The sequence below is a fragment of the Excalfactoria chinensis genome, chromosome 19 (genome assembly GCF_039878825.1).
Source record: "Excalfactoria chinensis isolate bCotChi1 chromosome 19, bCotChi1.hap2, whole genome shotgun sequence".
NCBI lineage: Eukaryota > Metazoa > Chordata > Aves > Galliformes > Phasianidae > Excalfactoria > Excalfactoria chinensis.
In genome coordinates, this window is record NC_092843.1 from 5284140 (window position 1) to 5302455 (window position 18316).

At 40.7% G+C, this 18316-nt stretch overlaps 1 protein-coding gene across 10 annotated transcripts in view; it reads left to right on the plus strand.

The window, feature by feature from the left end:
- Window positions 1-18316, plus strand: part of SPECC1 (sperm antigen with calponin homology and coiled-coil domains 1) — a 77543-nt gene that overhangs the window by 41805 nt on the left and 17422 nt on the right. For 6 of the 10 annotated variants that reach the window (XM_072353319.1, XM_072353322.1, XM_072353321.1 and 3 more), the window contains 7 exons: window positions 2998-4565; window positions 6373-6580; window positions 7200-7273; window positions 7809-7987; window positions 16109-16254; window positions 16472-16572; window positions 16933-17014. In XM_072353319.1, coding sequence (XP_072209420.1) covers window positions 2998-4565; window positions 6373-6580; window positions 7200-7273; window positions 7809-7987; window positions 16109-16254; window positions 16472-16572; window positions 16933-17014 — 2358 coding nt within the window. Of the gene's footprint in view, window positions 1-2997; window positions 4566-6372; window positions 6581-7199; window positions 7274-7808; window positions 7988-10573; window positions 10659-12260; window positions 13573-16108; window positions 16255-16471; window positions 16573-16932; window positions 17015-18316 lie in introns of those variants that run through there. The other 4 variants (XM_072353326.1, XM_072353327.1, XM_072353328.1 and 1 more) reach the window with 2 other exon arrangements.

The window sequence follows — 18316 nt, forward strand, 5'->3', positions numbered from 1 at the left end:
ATAGAGCTGATGGTCACCAGGGAGACTGTGCAGCTCTAAGTTCAGTTCCTGCAGAGTGGGTGCCTCAGGCAGTGGGGCTGGCAGTTCCATTTATAGCTGCTACACTGCTCAATTTCAAGGACATTCAAGGGGGGAGTTGCCCATAAAATAGACTTGATATCCATGCTTATGCTTGCTTTGGTGCTTCCTGGGCAGCTTGTGCCTTAAGAGGTGACTCTTCTCTAAGTTCTTTTTGGCTTTTTAGTATTTTAGTGTGCTGTTTTGGAGGATGGAGAAAGGAAAATAGATAAGCACTTGTACATCAAGAAAAAGCACACAGGTTGGTAAATGGTTCTTCATAGATTGCAAATGCTTTATGATTGATGATGGAACAAGTCAGCAGAGTGTGGACTCTTACAAAACATGTGGGGCAGGCTGAGTAAGCTTGATGCCTGGACTGGTTGGCAGCCTGGTGAAGTACAGATAATCCCTGTTAAGTATGCTCGATAGTTATCCTTATGTATATATCTTCCATTGCTCAGGATCATGTTGCATTTGTAAGCAGGTGGCAATTAGAAGCATGCTGGCATTGCTACCAGAACTGCTACGTTTCCCTCAGGAAAAGGTTTTTTTCTCATAGTGCTGCAGAATTTGTACCAGTGTGTAGCAGAATTTTCTTGTCCTAATGTGTGTTACACTGCCTAGTCAATGTTACCCACTGCTTATATAACACTACCCTGTCATGTGCTGACCAGATGACAGTCATTCAGACAGGCATTACCTTCAGCATTGCAAGAAACAGATGAGTTTTTTTGGGCATTTGCTTTGTCATAAAATTGCATTATAACAGTAGGAAAACCTTTGGGATTGAATAAAAGAATGGGACAAAATGAAAGGCTTTAAAAGCACGCATTATGTTCCACTGAGAAACATTTCTGACCATGTGTATTGTATATTGTACATCTTTAATCTGTACTCCTGTACAAATGTCTGCTCAAGGGACAGATGCTCCCTGCTGTACTCCTGTGAATCTCCGTGTAAATGTTTGCTTCTGTGCTGAGCTGATGCTTCTCTGCTGGAAGTGACACATCACATCAGACCATTCATTTTTCCTCTTGTCCTTCGTCTTACAGCATTAGCTGCATCAGTACTGAAAGCTTTGTGTGGTGAGCTCACTGTGAGTACACATTACAGGTGCCAGATTGTGGCAGTTAGGAGCCCATGAGTTAGGAAACAGGACAAGCAGAGGGGCCAGGGCCTTCAATACCCCCAAGTGAAGGAGTTCTCTAGCCTGGGACTGCAGCAGCCACCATTTGAGTCAGAGCAGCAAATTCTTATCTCTGCTTGTGTTGCACTTCTTGCTGGGGAGCGCGGTGCTGCCTGGATCCATCAGTTCCTGCAGATGCAGATGACTAAATGAAGCTGTGTGGGCTGCTGGCTCTCCAGCCAGCCTGTCCCTGCTATCTCTTCCCATAAACACTGAACCCTTTGTCTCCGGCCTTATCGTGCCCCTGCCATCACAGAGCCCTTTCTGTGCTCTCCTCCCAGCACAGTCACTGTGTTCAGGGGTCTTTTCTTCAGCTGCTTTTTGTCTCTGGGTGTTTATTGTGCCTGCTGCAGAGTGTGTTTGTTGGGAAAGAGGAGGAGGGGCTCCTGTTTGTGTGGGTTTTATAAACCCAGTGCAGTCTTAAAAGAGATGCTGAGCAAACTGGGTGGTGGGAATATTAACCCATCAGTGTCCTACTTTACTGACTGCAAAACTGGGCTAAGGTTTCCTCAGTGTGTGGAAAATGTTCTGGGAGGCTTACAGAGTTGTATTGCTGTGGGAGGCAGTAGGCGTGCAGTTGTGCAGCAGGGGGTCTGCTCCCCTTTTGGTCTCAACAGACCTTTGATTTTCCGTGAATTTTGCACATGTATGTCAGCAAAGTGTGCCTTCCAAACCTGGGGAGATGGAGCTTATTGTAGTGTTTATGTCCAGTGTGCTTCTGGAACTTGTTTTTACTGCAAACGCTGGTTCGGTAACCCCTACTATTTGCTTAACTGACTTGTGCATCCTGTCTACGTCGCTGCATCAGACAATATCTCTTTGTTGTGTCCTGTTCCAAAACTTTATGGCTCTGTACTTTAAGGTTTTCCTTTTGAGGAAGGTCCTGAAAACAGAAACTTGAACATACTTCTTTTCTTTAATCAGTTTGTTAATACTTTCCAAGTTAGAATGGCTGTTATTGTTTATTCAGTACCTGTGACACCACATTCATTATTCAAGTCTTCTGGAATATCAGCTGCTCAGAACTTTGCCCTTGTAATCACATAATGCTTTGTAACTAGGTTTAAAAAAATGATACTAAATGACATTAAAAAGTAAAACATCATTTTCCAACCTCCTCTTGTTCTTCCATGATAGTGGAGAATGGAATTTATAACATGGTAAATGTTTTGTTCAGCTCTGTTTGAGACAGTTTTCTATTTGAGACTCCGTATTGCTGAAACTACAGACAGAATAAATGCTTCCAACCTTTTCATGATTCCGTTTTGCTTAAATTGAGCGTAATGCAAATATATTAGTTTAATGTGTGATAACATTAGTCGTGTTACTAAAAAATTACATATTTTATAATCGAGGATCATATTTTTTCCTACCTTATTGAAACTTCATCCAGAAACTAGTAGGAATAAACTTGTCTTTTCACAAGGTGTAACATAAAGCATGTTTTCATTTCCAAATAGTATCATGGTACGGGGGGGGGGGGGGGGAGTTGCAGTTTGTGCATCACAGCATTTGCATGTTCTGTTATTACATTGGGAAGAATTTCAGCAGATTGTGTTCCCTTTGCAGGAGGGGAGGAAATGCAAAATAGTACAAGCCTTTGTGAAACATGAATCCGCATTCATCATGACTAAACCTATTCAAATATTCAGGTGTTTTTTTCCAGGACCGCTCTAGGCTCCCGTGTTGTTGTCGTGTGATTTGTTTCTTTCACTAACTCCATCAATTTGCCTCCTCTTTTACTTTTCAAGGAACAGTTTCAACTGCAAAGCGCACAGGGATTCCAGCACCCCGAGAAATATCATCCTCTGTATCAAGGGAGAGAGCTGTACTGCGTGGCCAAGCCAATACAAGGAAAACTCAGCCCAGCCCCACCTCTTCTGGTACACCAACTCCTACCAAACATGTGCGCCCCACTAACAAGTCCAAGCAAGAGAGTGAAACTGGTGACAAAGCTGTTTTGGAATCTCAGGTTAAAGAACTCCTGGCAGAAGCCAAGACAAAAGATTCTGAAATAACCAAACTCCGTTGTGAACTGAAGAAATGCAAAGAGAAAGGGTCACATAACCCTGAAGGGATGGGTGCTTCAGACCAAAACATAGAAACCTTGTCACCTGTTGACATAGATCCACTAATACGGACCCTTCAGGAAAAAAACAGGACTTTTCAAAAAGAACTTGCTAGCCTGGGGGAAGAAAATCGTGTTTTGAAAGAGAAGTTGCTTTATCTAGAGAACTCTCCTCTGTCAGACACAACAACAAGCAGTGGTGGTGACAGCAGCCTCCCTACCCCAACTACCCAAGAATCCAGTTTTGGAAGCCCATCAAAAAATGTATTGAGAGGTGAAACAATTGAGCACAGGCAGAGAGTGAATGGGGGAACACTGCGCAATTCCGCTTCTTCCAGCAGCGATGTAACTAAAGCTTCCCTGTCACCTGATGCGTCTGATTTTGAACATATAGCAGATATACCTTCCAGGCCAGCGTCCTCCAACAGCAACCACTTCAAGGGTTCCAAATGCTCCACTACAGGAAGTTCTCCAAACAACATTAGCGACCTTTCTGTTGCATCTCTTACGGAGAAAATACAAAAAATGGAGGAGAATCACCATAGCACGGCAGAAGAATTACAAGCCACACTGCAGGAGCTGTCAGACCAGCAACAAATGGTGCAGGAGTTGACAGCAGAAAACGAGAAGCTGGTGGAAGAGAAAGCTCTCCTGGAGACTTCTTTTCGCCAACATAGAGACAGAGCAGAACAGCTGGGTCAAGAAAATGAAAAGCTAATGACTCTCCTCCAAGAGCGATCCAAGAGTGAAGAAAGCAGAGCTCAGGAGGGAAAAGTCCTCGAACTGGAACAGAAGTGTGCAGAAGTTCTTGAAAAAGCACAATTTGAAAGAGAGAAATTGCTCAACATTCAACAACAACTAACCAGCAGCCTACGAAGCTTGGAAAGGGAGCACCAAGATGCCCAGCAGGTGATTAAAGGCTTGAAAGATGAAAATGAGAAGCTGCTTAAACTTCTAGAAGTGGAACAGCAAAGCAACAGCACGGTGACAAAAACTCTGGAGGACTGTAAAATTGCATTGGAAGGTCTAAAAATTGAGAATGGGTCTCTAAAAACCCAGCTGGAGAGTGAGAAACAAAAGGCTGCAGAAATCAACGCCATGGGATGCACTACTGACAACTCTGAGGTGCAAGAGCTGCTGAAAGTAGCCCATGCAGAAAAGGATCAGTTGGAAGCGTCTTGCACTGAGCTTAAGCAAGAGCTGCTGAAAGCTAACAGTGAACTGAAGCACGTTCAGGGTCTGCTGACGAAGGTAAAGCAGTAGCAGCTGTACAGTGTAACAGTTGTTTATCTGCCTTCCCACAAGTAAGCAATTGTTGGTCTGTGAATTGCTATTGATCAGCTGATTTTATTACTAATTATTTCAGTTGCATTCATTACTGTTGAATGGAAGCTGGGATCATGACAATATTTTCTGTTTCTTTTGCTATGTGCGTGTTTTTCCTGGAATAACTGCTAGCAAAGCTGTGCTTGTAAGTTCATAATTTAGTTCATCTAGTATCTTCCGCAGAATATGCTGGTTTTGGTGAACAGAAATATACTCATCAACATTGAAGCATATTAGTGAAAGTTACTTTGTAGTCTGGGTAGAGAGAAGGACCTATCAGCAAATATTACACTTTTGATAAATCATAAAGGACAAGCAAATAAGTAGTGAATTATAGATGTCATTGAGTACAAAAACATGGGAGCGTGAGTTAATACTCAGAGAAGTAGGTATTTATAGTGACAGTGTACAGTCAAGCTCCAGATGAGGTTATTTTGGTAACATGTGTTTTTACAAGACTGAAAAGTACTCTGTTTGGAGATAGGTAAAGTAACGGCAAAAAGTCAGTGTATTTTGGAATAGTTTTCTCTTTGCCATTTGGTGGCTTGCAGCTTTGCTCCGAGCAAGCTTAAGTCAAACGTTGATTCTGTTTTCTGTCTGATCCTGGGTGTTCCAAAGAGAGTTGCAATGAAGGGTGTCACAGAACAAGCATTAGTGTAGTGCCAGCCAGTGATTAATGTCCCATCGCTGCAGAATGAGTGATAAGCAATGTGTGCAGCCTTTCCTGTATGGGAAAGGGGTCATGTTGAGTTGGCTAGCTGCAGAGGAAGAGAGAACTGCCAAAAAGCACCTCAATGGTTTGAGTGTGTTAGAAAATCCAGGTGTCATTTCAGCTTAAATAGGTGACCACAGCAAACAGAGTTGCAGAGGAAGTTCCCTAGTGCTTTTGAGTGCTTGCTAGTGCTGGAGTGTGTGGAGAATAAATGAAAAACTGCTGAGTTCTCAGACTCTGCACTGAACTTTTATTGCTTGGTTTTGAAACCACAGATTTCCTCCTTTTTTACTTTTCCCTTGAATTAAGCTGTTTTGAATCAATGGCTATTTGTCACACCCAAGCAAGACCACAGGCTTCTGTAAGCCTGCCCTTCAGTCAGCCTGTGCCAGTGCTGCTTGCAGAGTTGGCAGCCTACATCTTACTTTTGTATAGGTTGTTCATACTCAGAGATCTCCCCCAACCCTGGAAGCATTGATCTGTGGGCCTGAGCCAACAAACTGAAGTACAGCATATTCCCCCTTCAGTAATTCCAGCTGTCCTATATCCAGAAAATATACTTATCTGTAGTAGCTAGCTCTCCCACATGTGTTTTCACAATCCATCAGAAATGCGTGTGGTAAAAGCAGCAGAACTGCTAATATGGACAAACTGATTACTCTTGTCCCTAAGGCAGCTCTATCATTCTCATAATGTAATACATGATTAGATTTGGAGCTTTCCAGGAATATCATTCCTCTGTTCATTACCTGCAGAGAGTGGTTTGGAATCAGAATCACCCAACAGAAAACTTCATTTCCTTCCTAGTATCTTCTTTGTTATCTTTATTTCAGGGAAAGAACACTGACATTCATAGCTCATGTTTGTTTCCTGAAACTGTCTTGTTAGCATTGAAACTGAGTTTTTGCAAAGCAGGGAATGCAGGTTCAATTCTTAAGTTCACGGCATAGTGAAATGCCAAACAAGTTATATCCCTTAAGAAATAAGGACAGTCAAGCAGTTTTCTTTCCTTATTTCTAGGCTGAGAATGAGTGCGGTCAGCTGAAGGAGGTGTGTGAGCGGCAGGCTGAGCAACTGAGCAGAACCAGCCAGAAGCTGCAGGAAAAAACATCAGAGAATGAAGCAGATGTAAAGAACCTCAAGGAGACCATTTTCGAGCTGGAGGACCAGGTGGAACAACATCGTGCTATCAAACTTCACAACAACCAGATCATCAGTGACTTAGAAAGTAGGTGGAGCTGAAAAAAAGGGTTTAAGTGAATTTATTCTGGAGGCTCAGATGTGGCCAGAGCCAGAAGGAGGAGGAGGCAGCATGTCCTGATGTGTGACTAGAGCCTCACTTCAGGATTAATTGTATTTCAACCAATCCTTTCTGTTCGTGTGCGAGTTGCTGTTTTAACAGTTAGTGCTATGGAAATAATATTACAGGCATTTTCCAGACTTGTTTAGTGACGGATGTATCACCCATTCCAGAACCTGCAGCCACTGGCCTTTCGAGGAGCTTTCGGATAAAATTGCTAGTAGGAACCGGGAAATCGAGTTTGCCGTTATTGTGCGGTAGAGGGGCTGCCACCTGGTGGAATGAGTTGCTCATTTCACTCACTATTAAGCTGCTTCCTGGGTGTGCATACTGACAAGTCATCCCGTACTTGCAGTTCTGTACATTTAAAAGCCTGCTTTAACATCACAAAATAATGAACTGGTTTTGGAGATATTTGAATAACAAACCTGTTGTTGATTCTGTTGCTGATCTGTAGCTAGAGTATCTTATTTTCCGTTTAATCTCTATTAGTGACATTACCAGAGACAAAATCAAATAGGCTTTTCTTTTTTTAAACTGTACCTAGGTAAAACTATGAAGCTGGAAGAGCAAAAACAAGATATAGAGAGGCAGCTGAAGGCTCTGACTAAGCAAATGAAGGTAAGGCTGAGATGCCATGAAAAGCTGGGCTGAGCTTTTATTGTAATACTGGATTGCATTTAGGCGTTGTAATTTTTAGAGCAATTATAGAAAGTAGTACCTCCTTTCATTCTCTGTTCCTTGTTTGCAGCTGATTCTTTGCCAGTGAAGTAAATAATAATATTTTATAATAATAAAATATAATATTCTTTGCAAATTCTAATTTTTCTACCAGTGAACTTGTGCTACTTTGGAGCATGTTCCTACTTCCTGAATGATGAACAGCAGAGAGCTCTTCTCAGCAACAGTCCTTGTGGTAGTATCACAATTCTGAATGATCAGTAGCTGTAGGAAGGACTTGATTCTACTTTTTGAATTGGAATGAAGAGCTTAGCATCAGTTATCAATTTCTTCTTTGGCCATCTAGTCAAAACTGTAAAGACACTTGAAATTGTGTTAAAATCCTGTTCTCTTTTGATCACTGAAAGAGAGATCAAAAATTAAGTGCTCAAGTGGCATTTTTACAGCAGTTTGCGGTTGCATTTATTCTTTCTAGGAAGATACGGAAGAATGGAAGCGTTTTCAAGCTGATCTACAGACAGCAGTGGTTGTAGCCAATGATATTAAGTGTGAAGCCCAGCAGGAGCTCCGTGTGGTAAAGAGAAAGCTTCAGGAGGAAGAGGAGAAGAGTGCCAGGCTGCAGAAGGAGCTTGATGAAGTGAAGGGCAACAACAGGTTGGTTACTTACAAAAGCCAAGATCTGATCTCTGTGGCTGCTAACATGCATGCGAACAGTGCTTTGTCAATAACTATTCATTGGCTTGGATGCGTATGTTGTCTGTTTTTAACTCTTCTGATAGATTGTGTTGTCTTTTATTCTAAGATGTTCTCTTCTCTTTTTGATAATCTAGTTCTGTCACCTAGGCCATGAAGGTTGTAGCAAGCAAATATGAAGTAATAACAATTGCAAATATCTTTTCGTAACTTTCTTCTCACTACTGTATTCTGCTGTTTTATTGCCTTCATAACTCTGCACAGCTGCATTAAACCATCTGTGAAAAGCTTGGCTGGCTACATATGGGACATCCAGAAGAGAACTCATTTCAAACTGAAGTGAGGATTAGCTGAACTCTTTGTTCTGCAAGTCTGATAAGTGTTGATTGAATGATCAATGCAAGTACTAGGATTCCTTACCTCACATCTCCCGTCCTTAAGTCAAAACCTGTTGTGTGATTAAATGATCTGGACTGTGGCCTGGGTTAACATCCCAGAAGTGATTTTTGTTGTGCAGTAGACCCTCTTGAAAATCAATGTCTGTAGTTTGGACAGGAAGCAGTAAATATGAGCTATTTAGAGACGTACCCCGGCATGGTGAGGTTTTGTTGAAGTGTGGTAGGATCAAGTGACTTCACAATTGAAATTGGAATCAGCACAGCTGCCTTACAGTGTGGCTTTTATTCCATGCAGGATGTTTTATGTATGACACTTTATTCCAAAAGTCATACTGCAATTGAAGTACTAAATAATAAGGAACAAAAGGTATATTAAGAGGGGAAACTAAAATTTATGAAGGAGGCAGTGCTATACTTCTTTTTTATTGCATTGGCACAAGCAGAACTAGAGCTACAGGAATGAAAATTTATACAGGGGGAAGGAAGAAAAGCAACACACACAGTGATACTGCTTACCATAAACGTGCTAAATGAGCTCTGCTCCTCTAGGTTTTCCCAGTTAGTCTTTCTGCTGCCAGTTTCAAGGTCATTGTTAGAATAGCCACAGGAATGCAGCAAACACTCTCCTTTCTTTCAGGTAGAGTAGCAGTCCAGATGAACACTGCTTGCATTTCTTCACTATTTTCCATTCAGGAGCTTCCACAGCAGCTGTACAGTAGATAGGTGTACAAAAATGGGATGCCTTTTGTGTGATATATGGTTCAGAATTGATGGATAGAACAGAAATCCTTTTTTTCAGGAGAAGAAAATGTGTTTTAATTTCCTGTTTTGTTATTGGTGTGTCCAGTGGATGTAATCAAAAACTCTTACGTGCAGTGCATTAAGACAAAGTGATTACCAGGCTGTACTTAATTTCCAAGCTCTCAATTTGTTCTTAATCAAATTTCTCTTGTGTGGAGTAGGGCAATGTTAATCTGTACGTAAAGTATCAGTATTCAGACATTAATTCTTACGAAGATGTGCTTAGTATTCAAACTGAATAGAAGATGACCTGCTAATTTGCAGACTGGGCTATTTATCTTACACGTATAGGGAACTTGCCTGCGTTGTTGTTTTTTTGGCATAAGAAGACTCAGCTGAAAATACTGTTTTGAAATTAGTCCGTGGGAATCTACATCCATACGTAGCTTCAGAAGAAGGCATTCCAGACCTGTATTTCAGTCAGTTTTGACATTTGTCTCGCTTTTTCTCATATGTACAGAAAGATATGTCTGTCTTTTGCATTGCTTTGGTTGTCTGTATAGCTGGCTTTGAATATTACATTGTTCTTGGAGCCAGACATGCTGTCTGCAGTGGATAATGTATTTTCTCTTTCAAAGACAGGTGTAGAGATTTTGCATCTGTTAATTTAGGTTTAACAAACTTGACTGTGAGTATCAGTGTCCGTGCAGAGAGTACTCAGGCATAGCTTCAGTACTGAGTGGTATGGAGGAATTAATGAAGTCTATGTAAGTCATTACTCAACACACTGACCAGCAGAAAAGCAGTGAAATCTTAAAACTGGCCTAAAAAACAAAGCTTTGACACTGACAAAGCTACTGCTGAGAGTCAGTTCTACACTTCCCTACATGGTTGGTTTTGGATTCCTGAGGTTACTGTCTTACCTCGCACCTCAACTTCTTTTTATGTGGAAAGTTCTGGGACGTTCTCATCATTTCTGTTAGTGAACATTTACAAATGCTTCTGCTCAGGATCAGCAGTAGATTCTGGTGCCTGTGGTGATTTTTAATGTGTGCTCAGCGCTGGTGAAAACAGTTTGTAGCACAACACCTGAACACATTCTGTAAACCGTCCCTCCCATTCATTAATTCTGAGCAGCTGTGCACTCAGCTGAATGTCTGAGTCCCCACTGAAAGTTTCCTGTCTGATTTTTGAGCTCCGATTGGAAAACATACCTTCCAAATAATGTTGCTGCTCAAAGGTTTTTTGGCAAAACCTCATCCATCTCTTGAGGGTCAGTAGACTCCACCTCATAAACTGATCTTGAAGCCAGTTTTCTCCTATGACATCCTGCCATTTTAATGTTTGCCTGTGGCTGCCTGAATTCCTGCCTCCAACACTGATTTCACCATTACATTCTTCTAATCAGACAAAAAGTCACTTTTGGTTCAGGAACAGCCAAAGAACTTGCAGAAAAAATCCTGATGAGGTCATCAGAGTTCATCTGAACGAAGGTAAGAGCCTCCCAAAGGCGACTTTAACACAGATTAAATGTCTAATTCTATGACTAAGAATGTTGGGGGGAGGTTGGACCACCATCAAACAAGTGGAATAAAGAAGAGAGGAGTTCACTTGTCCCAAATTAGCACTGATTAAAACCTACAAATTGATTAACACATTTCAAACAGACCTACGATACATTGTAATTAATGTTATTTCTCTGCAGTTATATGCAGAAGTTTAGCATCCACTGTTGCATAACTGTTTTCTCAGACACGGTGGAAACTGAGATAAATTGTCTCCATCCTTGGAGGTTTTCAAGACCAGACTAGATAAGGCCCTGGGTAACCTGGTCTGACCTCATAGCTGATCCTGCTTTGAACAGGCGGTTGGAAAAGGTGTCTTCCTGAGGTCCCTTCCAGTCTAAATTATCCCGTCATCCTGTAGCAAGTCTTATTTTTTTCAGAAAACTCACCTTTGAAATTAACCCACATTTTGCAGCTATTTTCAGATCAAATATTTAACTGGAGGTAGAAGTACTACACTGGGTTTGTAACACAACAAATAAATTTCTCTCTGAGCGCATCCAAATTTTGAGTGGCCCTTTATGGCTTCATGCATATACATTTTGAAGCCCTTCTAGTGGTACAGTGTTTAGCTAGAGAATAGGTGTGCCTTCGACTCTCACTCCCCTCCCTTCACAAAATTATGTTGGAACTATAATATTAAAGTACCTTAAATCAAGAGCATGGTGGGAAAATAGTTGGGCTGGGAGCAGTTTTCAGAAGACAGAGAAATTATAGCTGGAATTAAATGAGCTACTTCCCTATAATAATAATAAAATCTAACCAAGTCCTCAAAAGAAAGCCTGAAATGAAGCCTGTGATGTATACCACTAATTTGCTTCTGTTCTTCCTCCTAAAGTCTCAAATGCTGCGGCATGGCAGTGTTACATGCTTTTTCTCCTGGAAATAAGCTTGTACTCTATGTGTATTAAACCCTAATGTCAGTCTTTATGTGCTGATGTGCTGCTCATTTGTGCCTGTGTTTTGCAGCTGTTCTGTCTTTTAGAGGTTTGATAGTTCATTCTGCTCTCATTTAAAGAAAGTATAGTAGGATTTTAGAGCAGGGCCCTTAGAGTGTTGTTTGCTCTAATCAGTTGCTCTTTAGAGTTTTTGGTACCCAACAGAGATTGCTCTGGGCCCTTCAGTGGAAGGACCCTGACTAAACTTGGACTGAGGTGGTGCATTTCTAATTAAGTGAGCAGATTCACATATCCAATTTGGATGAATAGCCCTAACTGAATATAGGCAAAGGAAGCCAGGTATGCAACCATCCTAGTCTTTTGAAACTTGTTTCTTGGCTCTAAGTATTTTATTCTTTCTTATTTGAGCAATAGAGATTTACTTTATTGATGGTTGCTCACTGTGTCCCAAAGCAGAGTTAGTGGAGTGTTAAGGCACTCCCGTAAGACTGGCCTTGCACCTGTATATCATTCTTTCCCCTTTATTTAGTGATGATGGGATGATTAACTGTATAATACAGAGAGCTGTACCTCAGAGTGGGCATTGTACCGCTTCTTTTAACTTCTCCCATTGTTGTCTGTATCTCCTTAGGTGCCTGATCTCTACCAGCTAACACAGCCCTGGATGGATGCATAACCAGGTCTGTGAGACACTTCAGGACATGTCTTCAACTTGCAGCTGAAAAAGGGAAGTTTCAACTGGAGAAAAGCACCCCCGGTTTTTAATTACCCTGCAAAACTCGAGTGTATCACCAAGTGTGAATGCTGTTCAGGTCCACCTTCTTCCCCTGAGCAAGAGCTGATTTCTTTGTTTCAAAATGTTTCTCTCTTCAGAAGATTCCATGAGGCTGGAAAAAGTTCTGAATTGATTTAAAACCAACTAGAAGTAATTGCAAAGATCTGGGAGACTGAAATAAGTGAATGCCCCTTTAAAGTGATGGGGCTGTTTGCCCTTGAACAGAAGTTCAAATGCTCTATTTCAAGCTTAAACAAAAATAAAACTGTGTGTATGTCTAATTTCTAAAATTTAATGTGCATACACATTCATTCTCCATATAATATTACCACAAATCTGTGTCTAAAAACATATGCATACAGATCTGTATGTATAAATGCACACAGACTCTAGTGATTCCCATCTTTGCCGCTGGGATGAGTTGGTTGTGGAAATTCAGTTACTGAAATCCAACAGGAAAATTAAATAGAAATATTATGCTATTTGATTGGTATCAGCTGCTTTGTTGGTTTTCAGTCTTTTAGTATTGTGTTGACAATGCACTCACCACTTGGTGGCATGTCTGACTCAGTGTGTGCTAGGAAGCAGGGTGAATGCTCAAGGAGCACGATGTCCTGATCCGACTTTCACAGGCTGTGTCCCACAGAGGGGATATTTGTCCTTGCTATGAGAATTGCAGGTGAAGAGATCCAGAAGGAAAAGCAACGAATATGTCAAGCTCTAATCGTTATCCTCTCAGAAGGAGTTTTTCTCATGCCCTTAACTCAGGTGAAGTGTATAATCAGGGAGAACTTTGTTTTGCTACTGGAGAAACCTGAAGAGAGCTTTACTTGGATGCTGATGCGAAACTGGAAAGTCACAGTCTCTACCAGGATATCATCAGTATGTGTTACAGAGCTGGAATTCCATATTTTGGCTATGGGATTCCATCCTTTTCTCCTGGATGTGAAGACCCAGCAGGGGCCTGATCTCAGAGGAGGCTGAGCTAGAGAATTCTGCAGGATTCTGGCACCGCCTTCACCTACGTGCCATTCTACTGGAGTATATGCATATATGCACACTTGTGTTGCCTTTCTTTAATGTGCTGGCAGCTGTTAAATGTTGGTTTTTATGTTTAAGAAATTATATATATTGAAGTGCCAAATAAATGTTTGTGTTTGGAATTGTCTGCTGCCTACTCTTGGCTTCTCTTCTGTTCTGTGCATCAGCAGCTATGTGTCTTCTTTGTGTCACTTGGGGTTCGGAAGGGTTCACAACAATGAGTAGTAATGGAGACTGGATTACAGAGGAATTATTTCTGAAAACATGGTTCTGAAGTCCTGGGCCACTTGTAATGAAGAGATCATCAGAGCAGTTCAGCAACCTTCAAAAGCATGAAGGCTGCTCTTGCAAAGAATCTATATATTAAGCACAGAAAGATTTGTGCCCTGATGGCTATTGTCCATATTTTCCAAACCCAGAAAACAAGCAGAATTACTTGCCTTTAGAGAAAAGCTCATGACATCCATTTCTCTCATCAGTGAATGAAACTAAGCAGTGGTTCTGTGAAAAGGACTCTGTACGTTTGAATTTCTTTGTGGCTAAAATGCTCTGCCTCCTGCTGTAGCTGCTTCACTTAAGCCAGCTGCACTTGCAGCTTTTATCTGTGCAAACCATTCATTCCTGTTTCAAGGTAAGCATATAGCAGATGCTGATATTTTGCTTAACTCCATCCTCTTAGTAGCAGGACTTAGTCTTCTTGGCTGGCCTAGTCTGTGAAGCGTGAGCTTTTCTCAGAGTTAAATCCTGCTCAGTGATTCTAGTCTGGCTGAGACAGGTAGTTAATACTTGCAGCCATCAGTCCTTTCTGGTGTTTCGTGTTACCATTTGGATGGCTCCTCTCTGACTAAATAAAATCTGGGCCCAGCTTCCACTTTTCTGCTGAAATGATGGCTGTCCACCAACCTTGTGCTTTATTGTTCTTACCTGGTAAACCAGACAGAACTCCTCATGCAATGGCCTTTTTATTTCTTGGAAACAAAACGGATTGCACTGGTTGACTTAATGTCCTGAGGCAGAAATCTGATTGCTCTTGTGTTTTCTTGCAATGAATTGCAGATACTGTCACCTGATGATTTGTTATTTATATCTTACAAAGCTATGAAAGAAAAAGTGAAGGACTGAAGTTAAAATTAGCCAGTAAAACACTGGTTCCCTCAGAGCTCTGTGGATCTTATCCAGTTTGCCTTTCCTCCTTATTGGATTAAATGGAGAATGGAACTGAAATGGCTTTTTCTCTAGCCATCTGCCCCTGTGGTCCCTTCTGGCATACAAGGAGCTTGAATGAATTAGCAAAGAAATGCCTACTTAAAGACAGCACCTCCTTAAGCTCTGCCAAAAATAGAAGCATTAGTCACTCTTATTCTCTTATTCATTGACACCCTTTAGCCCTGTGCATTTTGTAGACTGTGATGCCAAAAGGGAAATAAGAAGGCTCCAAGTTCTATTTTTAACTAACAGAAGTTGTTCAGTCTCGTGGGTGCTTGCCTGGTGGAGCCTTCCAGGCACCCTGTGAAATCTTTTCTGTTTTTCTATGCACGTAGCCCTTGGTGCCCACCCTACTGCAGAACAGGGCAATGGTGATGCTTCAGCTTCTGTAGATCGACATGCATTTCTTAAGCTACTAGGAGATTGGGAAAACAATGTAATAAAGATTCTCTTTTTATGTCACTAGTCTTTGTTGTCTAATTACAGCTTTCCTAAACTAAAGCTAGGTAATTACACTCGAAGTCTGCCTGAGTGCTACTAGGTAAGTACAATGTCAGTGCTAAGCCATTTCATCCAGATCCACAAAATACATGACTAGAAACGTCAGTTACACTTATGATTATGTTTGCATTTTTTATGTAACATGGACTTTTCTGTATTAATTTCTTTCAAGTTCACCGCCTTATTCTTGCCAATGGAGCAACTGAATGATCCTTACTGTTAAAATAGGGGTCTTGCTTCTATTTTGAGTCTGTCCATCTTTGTTACAGCCGCTGAATTTTGGTATTCCCATGTCTGTTAGGGTGAAGCACTTCTAAGTTTTATTCCCCATGTAACTACTTATAGGTGGCAATTGAGGGTTCACTGGTTCAGCTGATGTTATTGTTAAGTTGTAAGAGTTGAATTTCAGTGTTTTTCATTATGAAGTGTGTTTTCTGGATTAACTTTCATGGTTCTTATCTGAACACTGTCTGGCTAATTATTTTTTTTCCAGTTATGAGATTTTAACCGATAATGATGACGCCAGCAGAAGTCACATCAATTAAAAACATAGAACATAAAGTAACATCTTTCTGTTTAGATATTTTCCTCATTATATACTGAGTACCACATTATCCCACTGGTCCCAGTGCTGTATTGAATGTCAGTCTTCAGGTAGTGATTTGTGATGACGTGAATTTCATGAAATTCTTTTTTTCCCCATGATAAACCTCTGTCCTGTGAGAAGATGAGAAATGGGGATGATACAGCTAACAGCAGAAAGAACTGTTAATACACGATGACTTCATGTTTGTTAGGCACGCCAAAAAATGAGTGTGAGCATTATAACAGTGGTTCTATATTTGAGTATTACAATATAAGATAAGCATTGCTAGATTCGCCTCACATACGAAACCCTTCAGTTTCTGCCTGTGTTTCCTGTTGCTGCTGACTTTACTCTGGTTTCTGCTTTGCAGGCTGACAGCTGAAGAAGTAGAATCTATAGAGGCAGATACAGCCAATCGCTGGCAAGGAGTTTGCATTAGCAGGGCATCTCCCACACCATCAGAATCTGCAGCCACTGTGAAGTCACTAATAAAATCATTTGACTTAGGATGCTCAGGTATGCTGTATACTGTAGTTGTTTTGTTTGCTTGTTTGTTTCCTTTTTCGGTGATAAATACGTATTTCTTGACATTTTGTGTTGCTGCTTGGTGCAATTTTTCTGTCAGTGCTTGGTTCAGATTGGTGGGAAGTCACTATGTCATTGGTTCTCTGTTCTGCTGAGAGGAAGATGGCTGGTTTTGAAACGCAACTGTTTCCATGTGTTTGCTTTAAAGGTAGCACTGGACAAAACATCACAGTTCAAAAGGTCCCTAGGAGTCCCCTAAGTGGAATTCCAGTGAGGACAGCCCCTGCAGCTGCTGTTTCCCCCATGCAGGTATGAGGAACTCTTTCAGTCACTGGAGTGTTTGAATGGATAGATGCCATGTTTGAATGACACATCTTCAGCATGCCAACATACGTACATTGACAAGAGGAAAGGGAAACTCATCTGTTTATTTGCTGTGAAACATCAAATGCTTAGTACTAACAAAAAGGATCAAAGTAAGTTTGCCTTTGACTTCAGTTTAGAGGTCTCAGTGGACGGATGTGAGCTCCTTGGAATACAGTTCTGAACTTGAATCACAGTTATCCAGGAATTAGGTCTTAGTTACTGGTAGTGAGGATAAGGAACATCAGCATGAGCACGATGACGAGTATTTTTTAATTCTCTTTTATACATTTGTTTGTTTCACAGAGACATTCTGTTTATAATAACACAAAACCAGCCAGCAAAGGTGTTGTCAAGCACACAGATCTTTCAGACCTTCCACTTGCAGGTAAAGTGCAGTAAATGTACAAATATTGCTTCTTTGCTAGCGTTGTCATTAACTGTTAGTCCTTCTGGGCTCTTCTTCACATACGGTCAAAGAAAACATGAAAGTATGTCTTCAGAGTCTCTGTTTTAAGGAGTTTATAAATTTTTCTCATGTATCCATTCCCATCTTGATTGTAGCCTTAGAAAAAGAAAAACAACAACAGAAAAAACCCAACTGATGCACTGGGGTTTGCCAACACAAACTTGCCCTCTCTATTTCAAAATATCCATGGCACCTCTTTAATCCATGCTGTGGAACTGGAGAGGGTAGAATTTTGTTCAGTATACGTGTGTTTGGAACAAGTCCAAAACACTGTCTTTTGGGGGCCCGATTACTTTTGAATTCAGCTTCATTTGAAATACATCAAACATTTCAGATACAGATGGGACTGTTTTAGGAGCAGTCATGTTTGGGCTTGAAAGAGTTTGTTTTGAGAGTTCTCAAGAGATGCATTTGTTTTCATTTCACACTTTGCTTTTGTTCTCTTGTCATTTAATATTCTTTCCTACTAGTGTTTGTTTCCCCTTTTCTCTGGGGCCCTTTATTTTGCTTATCTAGTCTTGAATTTAGTTATTGCACTGGAATTGAAGTTGGTACCAATAGATGACCGAATCTGCAAGGGCAGATGAAATATTATATTCGTGTAGTCAAATTAAAACTACAGGGAGAGAAAAAAGGATCAGTCACAACTTCTTCAGTGGTAGATTGAATTTTCTGCAGTAAGTTAACTAACATGGGGGAAACTGGAACCCACCTTCATTTTTAAACTCTTCAGATAATTTGGTAAATTGCCCTTTTCTCCGTTCAAAAATGAAGAGATACTGGATCTGAATGGCAAGACAGTTTATAGGGATGCCAACATAAATAACATCTTGTCTGTGCTACCAGCTTCTGTATGAGTAAATGACAATCAAACAGAGGTTATTAGTGGAACAGATAGTTTACTTATAGGTATCAAATGATTTCCAGAAGATACCTTGCATGAAAATATGCTCTGACCCTACATAGAATATAAGACTCTTAAAATCTCTATCATTTTATTCCATGGTGAAGCAATTTGTCAACTGTGATGTATTTCGTGTCCTTGATAATAAATATCCCAGTTCAGGATGTGGATAATTGCTGTTATCACCTATAAACAATTGTTCTATGAAGATCTGTTGAAATCAACAGACATTTTATTAACTATTGTGTGTTAAAATTTATGGTCACTTACTTTAATGAGTTCCTATGTCTATCACTTCTCTTTGTACCTGGATTTGA